The sequence below is a fragment of the Camelus ferus genome, chromosome 16, assembly GCF_009834535.1.
Source record: "Camelus ferus isolate YT-003-E chromosome 16, BCGSAC_Cfer_1.0, whole genome shotgun sequence".
NCBI classification, from domain to species: Eukaryota; Metazoa; Chordata; class Mammalia; order Artiodactyla; family Camelidae; genus Camelus; species Camelus ferus.
In genome coordinates this window covers 18,017,630-18,037,010 of record NC_045711.1, presented here as the reverse complement: position 1 = coordinate 18,037,010, position 19,381 = coordinate 18,017,630, and the positions used below count along the sequence as shown (strand labels likewise).

Sequence of the window (19,381 nt, the reverse complement as noted above, 5' to 3'; positions counted from 1 at the left end):
GGCTGACAGCGGCCCTGGGAAGCTTGACCCAAGTCACCCCGCGAGGACGGCCCTCCCCCTGCCCCGCAGTGCCATCTATGTGCAGGTCCGTGAGCCTTCCCACAAGACGCCTCACTTGCTGCTTTTGAAATCGCTCTTTGAAAGCTGGTTTGCAAAACCCACCTCTCGGAACAGCAAGGGAAGCCCCCGGAGTAATTCCCAAGTGGCCCCCCTCCCCTCCTTTAACCTGTTCCAGCCGGAGGGACTGGAAACCTGCAAAGCCTGCACCACGTGCGGCTGCTGTGAACCGCAGCGGAGGGGGTGCCAGAGGCAGAGCGGTTGCTGGAGATGATGAAGCCTGGTGACGGGTGTCTGCAGAGTGAAACAGTTCTTGGGGACAGAGAAGCCAAAGAGCTCAGGCCGGGTGGTCACCACGGACAGGGCGGCTTCTCGGGGCAGCAATGAGGGGGCTGGGAGAGCTCTGAAGAAAGGGAGCCAGTGTCATGGAGCCGGGCAGGACCTACGGGGGCTCCCCTGGGACAGACCCACTCCTGCGTCCCCTGCCTCTTGTTTCTAGAAAAGGACTCTAGCCTCCAAGGCCTTCCCCAAGTTACTAAAAGCAAATTTAATCAGAGAAGTAGCAAAGGAAAACAGTCCAACAAGACAAAATAATCGTAGTTTAGAGACCGTTGGTTCCTCCTCAAGGGCTGTAGATAATGTCCTGAGCCGCATCCTTGAGCTGTTTTGCAGATACTGAAACGGCCACCAGGTGGAAGAAGTTAACTGCAAGCTGACCACCAGCAAGTAGACCCCAGAACACTTGGAACCAACAGGCTGATGACTGAGATTCCTGGAACACTGCCCTGTTATCTCACCACCAGCCAATCAGAGAATTGTGCAGGAGCTGATCACACACCCCTTGACCCTCTCCCTCACCCCTAAAGTTGCCTTTAAAACCCCTTCCCTGAAAGCCCTGGGGGAGTTCGGGTCTTCTGAGCCTGAGCTGCCCATTCTCCTTGCTTGGCACCCTGCAAACAATGCTGCACTTTCCTTCACTACTACCCGGGGTCAATGGGATGGCTTTGCTGTGACGCAGGTGAGAGGACAGTCCCCCGGTTGTGGAAGCAGCATTGGCCAGGGTTGGGCAGTCACAGACAAGGCCAATGTGAAGTCCTGGCCCAGCTGGGGGAGGGGACGGCGTGGCCAGCTTGTGTTGGGACTGTGAAGAAATGGTATCTTGGGGAAAAGACACACCCAGTGGACATGTTCTGGGGAAAGTCTGGGACGCACAGGGGTCTGCGAACCGCCTAGAGAGCCCCCAACAGGTAACACTCATCCTAGGAATGCACCCTGATTTGGTTCTGAGACTGCAAGGAGGTGGGCAGCGTGTCCCGGGGACTTCGTATCCCAGCACTGAGGACAGGCACCCCTGGAATTGGGCTGAAGGGAGAAATGGTGGGGAGGGAGGATATGAAGGAAGGACAGGAGAACGAAGTGCCAGTGCCCCAGGGGAGGGACCTGGAAAAGCGCGGCGAGGGAGGCAGGCAGGATGGCCTGGCCAGGGCCTCAGAGGGCCGCAGTGAGGACCTGGGGGACAAACTGGAAGGAAATGGGCCAGGCTGGGTTTGTGCCAAAGGTTCCACTGGGACCTCAGGTGTGACCCCAACAGCCCAGCCTCAGACCTGGAGGAACATGTCAGGTGCACTGTCCCCAGCTAAGGCACTGGGGGCCGGGGAGCTAAGACTGGGAAGCCGGGACTGGTCTGACCTTACCCCAGGGGGCGACGCCCACCTTGATGGCCCCAGACCCACCCAGGTACTGACACAGACGGTGGACTGGTGTCTGGGGACTCTTGGCCTTGACAAACATCCAAATACTGATAAAGGATTTCTGTACTTGAAGGTCTCAAATTGCACTGCTGTGTAGCACGGACACTTCCAATAAAAGGGAGTGAAGACATTCCTTTCCCAGTTACGGGGAAGGTTTTAAGGTCGAGCAGTAGCAGCAGCAGCAGGGCTGGGAACTGGCTACCATGCAAATTCTCAGGTCAGGCCCCACCCCAGATCTCCCAACTCAGTGACTCGGTGGGGGAGGGGTGGTTTCAGCCCGTTCTCCGGGGGACCCGGATGCACGTGAAGGTTTAGGTAATGGATGGAACGCTTTTAATTTCAAAGGCACAGCCCCCCACCTTTTTGTTAGACCCTGAACATCTGCTCTCCTAGTCTGTAGTGAGGTCCAAGTTGCTGCAGAATGAGAGGCGGGCCCACAGGACGCGCGGAACAGCCGGGCAGCGTGGGAGATTCCTGGCACCAGGGAGCCCGGAGAACTCCTTCACCTCCGAACCGCCAGCCTCCTCGTCCATGGGGGAGGCTCGCCCTCACAAGACCGCACGCCCGGCACATACAAGTGCTGAACGTGATTCCTGTTAAAGTGGGACTAGGGAGGGGCTGTCACCACATGGCATCAGCTCAACACAGTATTTGTCAGGACTTTTCTATCACACGCACAGAATAACCCTTCCCTGGTCTCCTCATTTCCAGCTCCCAGGGTGCCCCAGGGCTGAGATGGCCTGGGCAGCCTCAGGCGCCCAACCCCGCTGTCAGCAGGTGCTCCACACCTGAGTGTGTCCCGCATCAGGAAGGAATGGGGCCGTGCCGCAACCAGTCCTGGGGGACTGGGGGGCCGGGCTCAGGGGAGGGTGGCACGAGAGGTCACAGCAGCCTGGAGACTTTTGGCAGGACCTTGGGAGGAAGGGGTGTTAAGTCAGGTTCGAAAGGCCATCCTGAATCTGAAACAGCAGCGCCCACTTTGGAGGAACTTCCAGCTTCTGTCCCCTAAGTACAAAGCAAGCTCTGGGGTCAGGAGTGTCCCGCCCCTTCCTGTGTCCCTGCACCATCGACATGCCGTAGGCATGTTGGGGGCACATGGCTCACCCAGCAGTCCTGTCACTAGAAGGAACAAGGGCTCTTTGCTGGGAGGAACCGCTGGGTCTGGTGAGCATGGGGGCCGGAGGGCCAGCCCGAGCCTCTCCCAGGGTGCAGGGACCATGGGGTCCTGACGGGATGGAAGCTGAGGCCTGTTTGAGATCATTTGGGGCTGAGCCTGAAGGCACAGTCAAAGAGGGGCTCGGGCATCCGAGGAAGTGCTACCGTCACAATCCTTACCGGCTCCTGGGCAAACCCCAGCTCCCCTCGGCTGAACCAAAGCCCCTCTTGGGGCCCCCGCCTGGGGTCCCAGTGTTCCTCTGGGGTGACTGAGACGTGGCCCTGGAGCTGCTCAGCCGTGTCCAGGCGGCGCACTAGTGCTCTGAGCAGGGTCGGGACTCCAGGGGCCAGGGCTGGAGCAGAAGGTCCGAAGGGGGCCGAAGAGGGCACACCTGTCACAAGACCCCATGTGACAGGCAGCGGATGGGATGCGAGCACCCTCCAGGTGATGGCTCGCAGGGTCCCTGCAATGCCCCTGCAGGCCACCCCCACCCACCCCTGCCCAAGCTGAGGCCCCTCAGGGCCCAGGGGGCTCGTCTGTAGGGGGCCCCGGATGGTCGCTGTTCCTGAGGGTCTCCTAACTTGTAACCTGACGTCCTGCTGGAATCCACTGCCACTGACGGCTCAGCCAGAGGCCAGGTCCCTGGCCCAGGACAGAGGCGGTCAGCACTTACAAACCCCGTGACCACCACGCCCCCCTCGTCTGGAGCTTTCACTGGCTCCTCACTAGTAGAAACTCCTGGGTTCTAGGTGCTAAGTGGGAATGGTGTTCACCCTTCAAAGGGCTGCTGGGAAGAGGACAAAGGCCTGGTCCAGGAGGCGACGCCCCCACAACAGGCCAAAGCCCTGCCCTTCTCCCGGCCTGAGGGACTCCTCCCTGTAAAAGGGAGAGGTGTCTTTTAGCGCTGAGAGCATACACAAAATGACCAAGGAAGGCTTACTGAAGACAAGTTCTCCAGAATTCTGCAGTGCTTTGCAAACATGCTGCGCAGGCACACCCTTAGTGATCAGAGCGGTCTGGTCGAGTTTTAGTCAAGGTTCTTTGGTTACACGTAATAAAAACGCACTTCAGACTGACTTTTAAAAAGGCAGAATGCACTCTGAGGACACCTGAAGGGTGACTGGCGTCCAGGGCAAGGATGCAGGACAGGACCCTGGGACCTGCGCGTCCTCCCCAGCAGCGGCTCCCACGCCCACCGGCTCTCCCGTCTCTGGTCTCCAGCTCCACAGATGCCCGCCTGTCCTCTGTAGGGGCCCGGGCGAGCTGCAGCCCCAGGCGGGGACCGGTGTTTCTCCTTCCCCTTGTACAATTCTTAGGATAAAGAATTCTCTTGGGCCTGTTTGGATCAGTTCAACCCTGTCCAACTGCTGTGGGCGGCGGGGAGGGAGGGGAAGGTCCTCCCGTACACACGTGGCCCCACAGCAGTGCCAGCAGAGCGCTCAGCGCTTCAGAGAGGGCCTAGCCAGCAGCACTTAAACACACAGGACAGAGGTCTGCTGTGTCCTATTCGGAGTGATGCTCCCCTCCGAGTTCTGACCGAAGTGGCCGAAGCTCCAAGACTAGCCCACAAGTCGTGAAGCCCTGCCAGAGCCCGGGCGCAGGCGGGGCTGCGGAAGGCGCTCTCCGGTTGGCTGCTCTCCGCTGGACCTGCTGAGACTGGTTTTCAACTTTCATCAAATCTCACAGGAGGGCTGAAGACACACCCAGTCACAAAAGGTACCCCTTTCCACTAAAACCTTCTCTTTTTAAACAATTTGCATTGATGTCAACACCACAGTAAAGATGGGGCTTCACGTGATTTCTGGAACCTATGAAAACCCTGCCCGAGACTCCTCCTTTGTGGGCACCTGCACAGAGCCTGCAGCACCACCAGATGCAGCCAGCCCCGCGCCGCCAGTGAGAGCGAGGGCTGAGCCGGAGCGCAAGTCCGGTCGGCCTCACTGCTTCAGGCCACGTTTTGCTTTGTGTCCTACAGCAGGTGGGGCAGAAGAAAGTCACCGAGTCTCACACGTGCTGTTCTTCTCTTTATAAGAACCTTAGAACCACTGACATCTCTAGCTCAGAAGCACACAGCGTACACAGAGAAACAACCAGATAGCATCTTAACTGAAAGCACTAGTTTATGCAGCCTCGAGTTGTACAGAAGTTTACTCCCAAACATGCAGAGGCAGTAAGAGTCGCCCAAAATCAGTTTATTCTGTGACCTTTATATTGCTTTTCTGTTATTTAGAGATTGATGCAAACTGAAATGGATGGAAGTACTTGTTAAAAGAACAGACTTGAGTCAATCACAGACTATGCATCTAATAACACCTCAGGTCTAATGCCATTCACTCCAAACATAAGGCTAAGTCCAGGAGCCGCTCACATTCTGGGTTTTGGTAAAGCAAATGGAAGTATCTGGAGGGATCAACACATTTCAATAGAAGAACCATAAATGCCCTGAAAGCAGAAAGTTGACACAATTTTAAATATAATTCATATATATTTTTTAAAATCAAACACAATTAAATAGAAGGTGGTTTAGGTACATGAATACTTCGCTTTAGAAGAATAACAGGTGGTACATGGTACCAAACACTTAGACACAGCCTTTTCGCTTCTTCTGTTGATGAAACAGTGTGCCTCTATACAATCAAATATTGCAGTGGAATAAATTCTCTATTCATTCAAGACTTTCTCAAGGACAGAGATGATTAATAATTATATATTTTTATGTATATATATATTTTTTTGCAAAGTCTGAGCAAAAGCAGTAACACCCTAAGAGAACGTTCCTTCCCCTCCGACAGTCACGGGCGGTGACAGTCACGGGTGGTGGGGCAGCATTGGCACCGCCGGCCAGTGGAGTGTGCTCGCCATCGGGGCGGCCCTGCTGGTGGTAGCAGGTCGAGACCCAGAAGCCGGCCAAGTGGGAGTGCAGTGAGGGGGTCTCTCACTGCCCAACAGACAGACAGAGAAAAGGCCACGAACTACACACGTCGCGGCACACAGCAAAGAAAGGGGAGGCAGTCAAAGTCGAGTGCTTCTCCTCCCTCAGCCCTTGCCCACCCATCTTCTTTGAAAAGATTGTACCATCTGGGAAAAAACGTTCTGTTCAAGGTACCAAAGGGGAAGAGTGGAGTGATCCTTGCCGGATGGTCCCTCCCCGTGCACTGGGGAAAGGGGAGGAGCTTGGAGGACAGGACCCCAGGGGAGCAAGCCCTAGCGCTCAGAGCTCAGGACGCTCAGCCCTTGGTTGGGGGGGTTGGGGGGGTTGGGGGGGGGCTGGTTTTAAGCACACTGCATCTCAGGAGCTATTACGACATGAAAACCGTACACCACCGCCAAAGGGAAGGCCAGTGTCACCAAGACCTGCCCCGTGACCCGTCAGCCTCCTTCCACACTGCCGCCTCCGTGCAGGGAGACGCAGGACGAGCCTTCGCCCCGCGCCCTGGAAGGAAGGCAGGCTGCTGGCCGGCGCCCGGCACCGCGGGCCCCCGGAGGGGCCAGCTCCCCCGCCTGCTTGGGCCAAGCACCTCTGCTACCTGCTTCACGCTGCTGTTAGGGATGGGCTACCAGACGTGCACCGGGTCTCAGCTCTGCGCTCCTCTGCCTCGCACAGCACATGGTCCCTGTTGGTTCCAGACTGGAACTCTTCCATAAATGCCATTGGAAAACTAGTTATTGCCATTGGAAAACTAGTAATTTTCTAGTAATGTAAACAATACCACTTTGTCTGCTTCTGACTTTCACTGCGTGAACACTGTGTGCAGCAGGTGTGTCTACGTGCCGCTCTGCTTGCGATGGAGGTCTGGGACTGTCTGCCATTCTTTCTTGGGAACAACAGTGATTTTTATCAGTGAAAAGAAATACAGTGCTCTGTTTTCATCGGCTGTGTTGAAGAAACCAACAAAGGGAAAAAGTTCTCTTATCCTCCAAAAGCTGATTTCCTTTATCTCAGGTCTTGAGTCATAGCTGAAAAAAGAAAGAAAATGGTAAGGGCCACTTTCTATAACCAGCGACACATCACCACAGATTAAGGAAGAAGGGAACCAACACTTAGTGAGTGCCGCCTGTATACCGTGCTCATGACAGCCAGGACCTGACGACAGTCACGGGAGGTAAAGCACCATAGCTCTCGTCATTCACACGGCAGTGAACGGACGCCTAGAGGTCAAGCACACCGCCACCCCACCCCCACCGTCACACAAGGACTGGCACCCAGACCCGCTTTTATCTTTCTGTTTTGGTAATAAATATCAGAACCAGACACCTACTTTCTGATACAAAATTCTGCTCCTAGGAGTTAGCTCTCATGCATCCATAAGTAAGAGCAGAGCTGCACACACACATTCATTCATTAAAGTACTGTTTGTAACAGGGAGCAACTTCAAACAGCCTAAGTGACCACCTACAAATGACAACAGAGCCACAGCGTGGGACGCACCAAAGCCTCCAGAAGGAAAGAGGGGAGCTCTGATCATCGTGCCTCCTGGGGCCAAGCGCCCCTCCACTGCACCGGGAGGGAGGCACGCATCACAGAAGACGCGGCCTCTGCTGTCTGTGAGGGGGCGTCCGCACACGGGATAACTCAGCAGCGCTGCGAGGGCCCGGTGCGAGCCGCCCAGGCCCACTCCACAGGCAAACGCAGGGCAGGGGCTCCCAGCAGAGAGGCACCAGAGCGGGCTGAGGAGGGGCTGGGCATTCCTTTGTGGACGCAGGACTACTCACACTTCTGCAGTCACAGAACGAGAATTACAAAATGAGATTTCCTTGTTCAGTTTCCCTGATCAACTGATAAGGAAATGAAGGGCTGCAGAAAAGTAACTTGCGAAAGGGCACACGCACTGACTAGAGGTGGCCTGAACTAGGTCTGCTGGTCCAGGCCCCCTACCTTCCAACACACTGCTGATCCCCGCAGACAGGCAGGACAGACATCCTGGCCAGACAGAGAGAAAGCCCAGCAGAACATATCTGTATGTCCCAGAAAGGAAAAGCGCGTGGTAACAAAACCTGAACGCACGACTCAGACGGAAAGCCTTCCTCTGAAGCATCTGCTTTCCACAGTTTCTAAAGAACACGGCCACACTGTCAAACGTTTACCACCAACGTGATGCGGCATCACAAAAATAACTACCTTGCACTGCTTTATACACCTTTATCTTGCTCTTTGCTATTTTAGGTTTGACTGAGCCAGTGAGGATAAATATAGACAAAAATTAGCACCCTTACAGAGAAAAGAGGATGGAATCTGCCAAAGTGAACTGAGCTTTGGTACGAATCAGCTCAGTGAATAATTCAAAATTAAACCAAGCTCTGGTAGAGACAGTTCTCAGAGTAAAAAGTTGGCTAGGAAGTTGGCTGGGGGAGGTGGGGGGAGTAGGTGTATAGCTCAGTGGTAGAGCACATGCCTAGCATGCACGAAGTCCTGGGTTCAATCCCCAGCACCTCCATCAAAAAATTAAAATTAAAAATAAAATAAAAATAAAATAAAATAAGTAAACCTAATTACCGCCCCCTCTACGAAAAAAAGAAAAAAAGTTGGCAGGGAAGGGGTGATGCTGGACCCAAACCTAAATTCACACCTCTAGACCATGGAGGGTACACGGGATGCCATCTCAGCACAGGTACCTCGGCTTCCCAGCTTTCGCTAATCAGACAACAGGGGAGGCGCCTGGTGTCTCCACAGGGTGTGAGCAGATGTTCTCCCGGATCATTCCTTTAAGGGGGGTTGGCCTCTGTTCTGGCGTGCGGTTGTTATGTCCAGAGCTGTCTGATCCTTTCAGAAGTTGCTTTTAAGCTTGGCTGTGGTGCCTCACTCCAGGGCTAGTCCACGTCTCGTAGTAAGGCAGAGCGTTCCCAAGGACACCGCCTTGTGTGCCACAAGGTCTGCCCTCACCGGCCAGCGGGCACACAAACCGCTCCGAGCCCCACAGCACAAGACCCGTGCAGCCTGCTAACCCCCCCAATTCTTTGCCTAGCAACGGGCATCTCCCCCAACATGTATACAGATCAGCACGTGGCCAAGGACTTAAAAGGACCTCTCTCAATGCCTCCGGAGCTCCCTCTCTATGCGGGTCCTTCCTTTCTGTGCCTGTTCTGTGACTTCCAGCCACCTTGGGCTCTCCAAACGCTGATTTCTGACTCCTCGGTTCAGCAAGACTCTGACCTTGCTAGGCTTCCCCCTCCCTGCACTTTGGAAACCGCTCCTGGGAGGTGAACTGGCGATCACTACCGTGCCACCCGTCTCTCAGGGACGACAGCTCTCTGCTGCCTGTTGCCTGCTGTCTGGAAACTGCTGTTCCATTTAGTCTGAGAGTTCTCCAGCTGTTTATAACTAGAAGGCAATTCCTATGACGGTCACTCCTTCAAAGGCAGGAGCTCCGTTATGTCCGTTCACGTTTCTGTATCTCCGGAACCCAATTCCCCGCAGCGTCCCCGACGCCGGGCCAGCGCGCTGCCACCCTTACCCCTGCGGACTCCGCTTGCGGCTGGCCGCGCTGCGCCTGCTGCATCACGTCACCGACGATCATCTTAGCGATCTTCCAGGCTAGCTCCTCCTGGGCCTAGAAGAAGGCGTTCAGACTGTTGATAATGCGTATTCGCGAACAGAACCAACACACACTGTTGGTCTGCACATGCACATCATCTCTGCCTAGTTAGAAAGACGCGGGATCCGTGTGTGAAAGGACCCGGGCTGCCCCCGGGTGTGACATACTGACATGCTCTCCAGCGCCTCCCAGACTCAGCTACGGGCCACCCAACTTCCTGACCGCTTTCATGTCAGACGTCAAAACAAAACATGTCTCTTTTTCCACTCTCGTCTTTCAATGTACCTAACTACTCAAAAAAGCAAACCTCCACCTCTGAAAGTAAAACTGACAGCGAGGAAGGAAACACCCGAGCTTCTGTTTCTGCACTGACTACCAATGGCTGCTGGTCAATGGAAACCTGGCCACATGGGTATTTCTCAGTGGCCAGAGTCTCTGGACTGAAGGTACTGCCACTGCCTCTACCAGGCAACTGTGGGATGCTAGGAGGCCCATGCCTTCCAGATACATCCCAGGTAGGGAAGCAGCGATGTGCCAGAGGGAACCAGAGACAGAGAACACCTGAAACCTTACTTAGGCAAGATGCCCTTACAAACAGGAATCTCTGCAGTAAAAGTAGAATTTACCTCATCAGTATTTCCTTGCACCCATTTCTTCATAGCTTGTGAGAACATGGATCCTAGAAAACAAAGCCAAAGCTGAATGTAGATCTCACGCATAATTTTACATTTAAAAAAATGCCCTTATTTAAAAACTATTTCCCAGACATGGATTTTTTTTGGGGGGGGGATAACCTCACCCCCAAATTAAGTAAAAACTGATTATATTGTCTCCATAACAGGATACTTAACTTTCAAATATTAAGGTTTGAAAAATTGTGAAAAGCTGTTTTAGAGTTCTAGATTTTTCTTCTACTCGCTTCACCTGAGGAAACAAACTATCGAGTGTTAGATTTGCAGCAAACATTCAAAGAGTAAAACAAAACCATGAGGAGGATGTGGTCTTGGGGTAAGAATCTAGCAGCACACCAGGAGGTATCAATCCACCACCAGGGACCCAAATCTTTCCGCTCAGCTCCGATACAGAAGGGCGTCCAGGGCAGAGTACGCTGCTCGGCGCTGGGCCTCTGGTCCGCGTGAGTTCGCTGGGTAAGACCAGTGTCTTCAAGGGCCAGCCACACTCTGCCCAGGCCACAACACACCTCCGCTTCCTGGGAGATACACAACCTAATCTACACCTGCAGTCTAGACGCGGAGGGATCGCCAAGGACGTGGGCTAGCCTCTACTTCCAGGAATTAAATACACAGCGTCTCCTTTCATTCATACAAACAGGCTCGCATCCTGACGCTGCCTTAAACCAAGTGGTTGGCAGATCGTTTCTCGGGCAAGGCCCTGACTAGTTCAAGGACTGGGACCCAGCTCTCCAGTTCTATGGTTCCATACAACTACAGCATTCATGGGAAACAAAAGCCTGGATCCTTCCCCCTGCATAACTGCTTATGATTAGCTAAAAGTTTGAACGCTGGTCCGGTTAAGTTTAATGTCAGGTAGAGCCACCAGAGCCGCAACACTTCGTGATCTGCCTGACGTCCCTGGCGGCTGTGGGACCCCCAGCCTCGCTGCGCTGACGGTCTCCCACTCACAAACCGCCCCAACGTGCTCCAAGGCACCTACTCTCTTCCTTGCAGCCTCCAGCTCAGAAATTAGCTTAATCCTCTATTAAAAATTAACATTGTAATTTTTCATCTAGAGAACTCATGTTAAAACTCATCTACCTTCCTCATTTACTCTCCATATGAAATCTGTCACCAAACTCCACCCTGGATGCAGTCTCCTGAATTCCCCCTGGGAAGTCTTATAAATCTGATCTTCTTTCTAATTCCTGCTACCATTACCTACCCTCCATTCTTCTTTTTCTTCTCTCTACATTACTAGCAAATTCTACTACGTGGCTAGTCTAATTCCGGTCTCTCCCCAACTCCCATTCATTCCCAGACTATGGGCAGAAAAATGCACCTCACTGCTCTCTGCTTAGAAACCTCTGGTGCCTGAATGACAGTGACACAGGCTTCTTCCTGTGACAGGCAGGGGCTTTCCCAGCGTAAGCAGGGCTTCATCTCCCGCCACTGCACCCCGGCACAGGGGACTGAGCTGCAGGGACTACCCGCTCACCACGCTCTTTACAATTCCTTCTTGCTACACTTTGTCCCAGACGACTCGAAGGTAACTTAAAATTACCTTGCTTGCCCTGAGAGCAAAGTTCTCATATTTGCAGAAGAGAGATACACTGCCTCAAAACTCAGCCCTTTCTTCTGTGCTCTACTGTCGGAGTTTTAAAATCCAAAATGAAACCACAGGTTGGTAAACGACAAAGATTCTTCGCAGCTGCCCCCAGCAAGGAGAGGGAGGGACAGGAAGCAGAGCTGAACTGCAAACAACCCTGTCAACATGGTACTCGGACGCAAAGCCCTGGGGTTGCTATTACTCTGCTCGGTGACCCCCAACAAGTTGCAGCTCCCCTGATCCTCAACGTCCTCACTTGTAGAAGAAGGAGGGGCACCCACAGATGCATCATCTAAGATTTGAATGAGCTTGAAAATGCTCAGAAACCTCCGGCATTTGGGTCTGAGAAGAGGGAAGCGGAGCTCTGAGTATTTTCACAAGAATGAAACAATTTGGATGAGAAAACTTAGTGTCTGTGTCACCAAGAACAATTTTCTTCTTAAATAAAATAAATAAAACCCGTAATCTTACCACGCAGATAACATCCACTGAAATTCTTCAAGGTTAATTAATTCAGGGAGTACCTACCACGTGCCAGGCGTAGTTTTAGAATCAGGGAATGCGATGCCAAATAAGATAGACAAAATCTCTGCTGTCAGAGGGGTGATACTCTAGTAATGGAAGAGAAATGAGACTATGAACAAGCATATGCATATAAATGGACAAGATGACTTCAGACCGGGAACAAGAAGACGAAGAAGTGACGTGTTGGTGGGGTGGACGGCCCCAGACCACGTGGGCTGGGAGGTCTCCTGGGAAGAGGGCGTCTGTGAGGGGAGGGGCCGCAGACGCCCTCAAGGAGGGGGCCTCCGAAGAATGGAGGAGCGTCCAGCTGGAGCTCAGTCTGCAAAGGGAAGCGCCATTCGTCGTTCGAGGTGAAGCTATAGAGGCAGCCAGGGGCCACTGAAGGTCACAGCGAAGGGGCGAGAGGGTGCCGTGGGGGGGGGGGGCTAAGCAGCAAGTGGAGTGAGGAAACTCAGAAAGGAGAGGAATAGGGTACAGCGGAAAGTAAAGGATCCCTCTTCTCATCCCCAAAGCACTCTAGGCTACATCTTCTTGCATCCTTTCAGGAGACGGAGATGGAAGTACCTCTCTCTACACATCTATTCTCCTTTTAAAAACACTATGTAGCATCACCCATGACGTAGGCCAACCAAAACGTGTAACTTGAACCATCAGGCCTCAGGTGCACCTTCCACTTTGGAAGAGACACGAGGGAGGAAGGAGTGAGGAAAGGAACACAACCCGGAGCACCCGAAGGCTCGGGCGTCCCCCGGGGCAGCAGCACAACAGGCCTGCCCAGGCAGCGCCGCGGAACAGAGGCCACACCCTCTCAGCTGCATCCCTGGGGCCCAGCGCAGTGTCCTGCACACAGGGGTCACTTCAGTGCCTGCTGAGCGAGTGAACCGAATCTGTAAGCTCCTACACAACGCCACTCACTCACCGAAAAACACCCGACTCACAGAGACACCTGACAACTAACGGAAGCGCCGGGACAGACAGACGTATCTACTCAGACTGCAGGAACTACCAGTTGTTACCTGCCGTGGCGCATCTCGGTTAAAGCAGTAACACCAGTAACTGGAGGCATGGGCTTGCTGGCAGAGACGCGATCCTGCTGCCTCCACTTTCAGAGAACCAAACCCCACCATTCCTCCGCTACTGGACCCACGGCCGCCGTCCTCGCCCCTTACACTGACCGCGGCGAGAACGTCGTTTCCCTGCCCGTTTCCCTGCCCCCCGCGCCCCGACAGTCTATGCTCCAACCAGCCGTGGGGTCGCCCTTCTGACAACATCACTCACATCGTGTGGCTTTCCCGCTCCAGCCTCCCGTGCATCCCCACATCTTCTGCCCGATAAAGACACGCTAGACCGTAAGTCTCTTGACAGCAGGATCTGCGCCCTCTAACCTGCCAGTGTGAGTGCACAGAGGCCTGAAAAAATCATTTACTGAAAGAACTGTGTAGACGTCCTTGCACCTTTATGCTTTTCCCAGCTGTGTACCTCAGACTTCTCTGGCAAAACAGGAATAAAACCAATTATTGGGATGAACTAATAAAGACAAGTAGGTTAACGGGCCCTTTTTTGGTTTATGGTTTAACCTACTTCAACGACTGTTGCACTTTCTGCTCACTCCGTTAATTTATATCTGACCCCAAAGTAGATTATTCACCAACATAAATCGGTGCGACTCATCCCCCAACGACATGTGTTCAAAACTAAGATAAACACGCTGGGAATGTGGTTCTATTCCATTCAACAGCAACATGAACAAGAGCTCTTAACTTTAGACACATTTATCAAAATGGAGCATTTTCTTCTTACATAAGTTAGTATTTTTTTTTACTCGAGGCAGTACTGTCAGTTCAACCACACTGATAAATTTCTAGATATTATCTGACTGGATCTACATTGGTTTCCAAAATCTTCCTGTATAAACCAGTTGTTTGGAAGCTGAAATCAGTCACAAACAACGTACCTGTCAAAAAGGATTTCTGTGTTTAACTTTTGGAATTAACCAAACACTCTTTTGCTGATTAAACAAAGGAACTGAATTTCAACCTATTAATATTTTCCACATTATAATTTCATCATAATTTTCAGCGATTTAGAGGAAATCTAATACAATAAAGAGTCTCAAGATAAACCTTAAGTCCAACCTGGACTGGATATATTGCCTTTAAATAGAAAGGTGACAAGTGCCTTTTCACACAGACGTGCCTCTGTGACAGGAAAGCAGGTTCAGTACCTCCTGATCAGAGCGACTGTACAGACCTGACTACACGAAGCCCTGATACCCATGCATGACTGCAGATGCAGGGTCACAGAGATGGCAGTCACTTTGTAAAAGAAACAGTCTGTATCTCAATGGTCCTTCACTTACAGTCAGTGACTAACATGAGTAGAGGCGAGACAAGAGCAGTAAATAAAAACACCACAAACCTTTTGATTTCTTTACATCAGGTTCAGGCTCAGATTCCCGGATGAACTGCCCCAAGTCACTCACTCTTCCAAACGTCATCTTCCTAGGTAAGTATGAAAAGAATATAATTTATAACATCAATTTTAAATTAAGAAGAAAAAATCAATTTTTAAGCATCTCATCTAGATCTAGAAAGCCAGAAATACAATTTACGTCTATCCCATGTTACTCAGAGTGGGGCTTACCTCAAAAGAACCACCCCCACAGAAAGTCATCTTTACGTCAAAGCAATTCCACTCAAGGTCCTCAGAAAGTTTATGAAACATGGTGAATTAGTAGATAACTCAGTTATAAAAATTCATACAGAAAAGGCATAAGAATAGCCAAAATAACTTTGTAAAAGAGGCAGAAAGGTAGGACTTGCCCTAACAAGATCAAAATATGTTGTAATTATATACATTATATAGTAACAGAAAGCAAACTTAGAAGGCAGAGAACACAGTGAAAGGCCTTATTTTTAACAGATGTTAGTAACTGATAATTAATATCCAGAAACACACAGAATTCCAACAAATCACTATGGAATTAGCCAACAGAAAAATGTGAAAAGGAGATGAATAGCCATTCACAGAAGAAAAATCTGAACCACCAACAAACAGCCCAAAAGAAGCTCAATCTCATAAGCAATAATCCCAGATTAGTGAAAAAGTTTAAACTTTGATATTATTTATTTTGACAAGTATGTGGGGAAAATTAGTATCTCTATTAATGATTGGTAAGAATGTAAAATGTACAGATCCTTTTAAAGGTAAACTGGTAAGGGCTATTAAAATTTTAAAACTGCTTCTTGGCACTAGGAAATATAAAAATAAGTCCTCTGCTATACTGTTTAACAGTAAGATTGCAAGCAACTTAAATACTCATCAATACCAAAATGGCCAAATAGTAACACAGCACACTATGGACTACTCTGCCACAGCTACGAGCTATAATTATTTATAGAACATTCTAACATGGTTAAAATGAGGTAAATCTGTGTAGACTAACAGAAAAATCTTCAAAATTCACTGTGAGTGAAAGCACAAGATACAGAATATCAGTTACATAAACATAAGAAACAAAAACATACACCACAACATAGCAGTGACCACCCTCGAGGAAGGGAGACAACAGGCCCTGCTGTGCAATAAGGGGGCTCAGCCTCACCTGTAAACTCAGCTTTCATGAGAGATTAATACATTTGTAACTGAAAGTTAGTTGGAAGAAGAAAGACAAATCTTGTGGTGTCTGCAAGTTACTTCATTTCAGACAAAGTGGATCTTCTTTTTCAGAGGGCCTTCCTAGTGAGTCACTGATTCTACATGGGGACCAATCGTACCAACCGGTGCAGGCTTGTTTGCCTTCTGGAAAATTGCAGGAAGATGCTAAAATCATAAAGCTAAAACAAACACTGAAAACTACCTCTGAAGATTGAGGAAAATAATTATTTCTCTATTTTTGACCCATTTTATACGTTAAAAAATATATATTTATTTTACAAATTTAAATTTAATGAATTTTTATATATATTTATTTTACACACACACAAAAACTACAGAAATAAAACATCTTGCAACTGATAGACTTTCTCAAGTAAGATTTGAAATAAATGAACCAACCATTCCTTAAGAATGGCATGAAGTCACCAGGCTTACTGTCCACCACTTCCTACAAGAAGAAATGAAGATTACTGCAACCCCGACATGGCCGAGGACAACAACCTGATCTCTCCAAGGTACTTTCCAGACTCCTTGGTCTGTCAACTATCACTTTACTTTCGGATGAAAGCAATTAAGCATGCTGAAATTCCTTTTTGTGGTACTGCTGGGACTGGGGTGGGGGAATCAAGCCTTTACACAGGGTTCTGTGTTTTCAAGCCATCTTTAGGGAAGAGGCAATGATTTTATGATTCAATCCATGGTAAAGTCCAAGAAGTGGTGTATCACAGGAGGATGGGCAAATCTTTCTGTTACAGACAAAATAAACAACCTAGTAATTCTTAAATACAAAGGAATGATTTTATTCCATTTTCCAAGTACAGCTGGCTCTCCATATCTGTGGGTTCACCCTCTACAGAGTCAACCAACTGCTGACTGAAAATATTCAGGAAGAAAAAAAGAATTCCAGAAAGTTCCAAAAAGCAAAACTTGAATTTGCTGTGTACTATCAACTATTTACATAGCATTTACATTGTGCTCACAACTATTTATACAGCATGGGCACTGCATTAGGGGTTATAAGTATCCTAGCGATGACGTACACAGGTTTAAAACACTAAGTAAGCCACTTTAGGTAAAGGACTTGAGCATCCTCAGATGTCAGTATCTGAGGGGGTCCTGGAACCAATCCCCTGCAGCCACTGAGGGATGACTGTGATAGTTACACAGTCCAGAATAAATCATCTTGGCGTCTTGGTACTTGATTTTTGCTTTTAAGGCAGAGACTCTGAAACAGCTGGCATGTGAACCAAATGAAAGCGGAAGCGACAGCCTAAAACACACCATGCAGACATGACACTCACTAGTCTCGTGTGCGGTGGTGCAAGGACGGTGGTACTGACATTTATCGAGTGCTCACTGATACCAGGCCCTAGTTCAGATGCTTTTCAAGTATCATCTCATTCAATCCCCCCAACAACCCAGTGAAGTAGGAACGCTACCCTCATCTTACAGACAGAGAAACTGAGACACAAAGGGGTCAAAGAGCTTGCCGGTAAGCGGCGGAGCCGAGACGGAAACCCAGGACGTGCCCCGAGCCCTCACTCTGAACCACCCCCCACGGAGCACTCGTGTGAGAGCACTGGGCACATACAGCAGCAATCAGAAACCGTTCTTACATTTCAAACTGGAAAATACAAAAGATGCTCACCCTGCATATGTCCGTTGATATAAAGATTCTGGATCCAGACTTGCAGCATCCACAATTATCGCTTCATCAAAATTTTTCAGAATTTTAACACTGGCTTTTTTCACACTGGACTACAACAGAAGTTGTGAAATTAGTAGTGGGTTATTCAGGAATCAAATCGGTCCTGGGTTTTAATATAACAGATCTGGACAAAATCTTTACTTCTGAAACACCTGTACTTCTCACTCAACCCCGTTACTAGTGAGACACTTGACAGCAGTGACTCTGAAATGGAACCTCAAAGCACGCAATTAAAACATGCGACACGTGCACCTGTAAGTCAAGTGTGTTTTTCTTAATGACCTAAGTTCCAACAGACATGCCGACGGTCCCAACCATGCCAAACTCCCATCCTTTGGGGCACATGTATCTTTGCTAATAAATGTAAAGCCCAACTTCTACATGATAAACATGAACGCTTTTGATTCTCAGTGTGGCCCTGTGACGAACGAGAACATAAAGGACACTTTCTAAAATGACCGGCTAGACAGAGAGCGGCACAATCCCTCCCACTCACGTCCACGGAAACAAAGCAAGTCAGAGCTGGTGCGTCCATGAAGTACAGGGCGCGGGCCAACCCAGAGACTCCACTTTTAAATGTTCAATTGCGGGGAAGAGTATAGTTCAAAGTGGCAGAGCACACTGCTTAGCATGCACGAGGTTCTGGGCTCAGTCCCACTACCTCCTCTATAAACAAACAAGCAAACCTAATACCCACCCCAAATAAATTAAAAAAATAAAAATTAAATTAGAGACAGACTCGCACTTACATACACTGCCTTACACACAAGCTTACTTACTGCAGCACCACTGAAAATAACAGACAGGAACACACTTAACATCTACAACTGAAGCGTACGTTAAGTTAAAAAAAATAGTAACGGAACAGATGCTTACAGAACACTCTACAGTAGGGGTGAAAAGGGCTCTCTCTGTGTGCTGAGAAGGGCGCACAATTAATCAGAAAGAGGCACCAGAATAAGAGAAGAGGGAATTCTTCCATGAGGCCACTGAGGTAAGACACCAAAACCAGGCATCTCAAGAGAAGAAAACTTTGGACACTATCTCTCAGAGTGAAACGCAAAACCCTCAGCCGAAGACTAGCGGCCAAGCCCAGCACCGCACCCGCGCCCCCCGCACCCACCGCACCACAGCAGGCGGGGCTGTCCCGAGAACGCAGGGCTGGGCTGACGCCGGAAACCGACAGAGAAAAACCAAACCCACGCAAGCGCCTCAGCTGACACAGAAAGGACGCCTAACAGAACCCAACACCTTTCATGGTAAAAAAAATTCAACAAACAGAATAGTAGGGACGTCAACCTGATAAAGAGCATTGGTGAAAGTCTCACACCGAACATCACAGTAAACGACGAAAACCCGACCGCTTTCCCGAGAGATCAGGAGCAAGACGCCCACCGTCACGACTTCCCCTAAGCACTGTCCTGCGAGTTCTAACCGGAGCAGCTCGGCAGGCAAAGGAAAGAAGCATCCAAAGTGGGCAGGAAGAAAGAAAATTAGTTCCATCCACAGACAACATAATCTTACATACAGAAAATCCTGACGAGTCCACAGGAAAACTATTAGAGCTGACATATGAATTTAGTAAAGCTGAAGGTACAAAACACACCAAAAGCAGTTCTGTTTCTGCACACCGTCAATGAAGAATCAGAACATGAAATTAAGAAAGCAAATTACAGTAGCATCAAAAAGAATAAAATGCTTAGGAATAAAC

At 49.9% G+C, this 19,381-nt stretch overlaps 1 protein-coding gene across 1 annotated transcript in view; it reads right to left on the bottom strand.

Moving 5' to 3' along the window:
* Positions 1 to 5,059: 5,059 nt before the first annotated feature.
* The window catches only part of AKAP10 (A-kinase anchoring protein 10), a 45,748-nt gene continuing 31,426 nt past the window's right edge, over positions 5,060 to 19,381 (bottom strand). The window contains 5 exon segments of the mRNA XM_032498923.1: positions 5,060 to 6,921; positions 9,417 to 9,512; positions 10,124 to 10,176; positions 14,724 to 14,806; positions 17,611 to 17,720. Of these exon segments, the coding sequence (XP_032354814.1) occupies positions 6,916 to 6,921; positions 9,417 to 9,512; positions 10,124 to 10,176; positions 14,724 to 14,806; positions 17,611 to 17,720 (348 nt within the window). The 3' untranslated portion in view covers positions 5,060 to 6,915.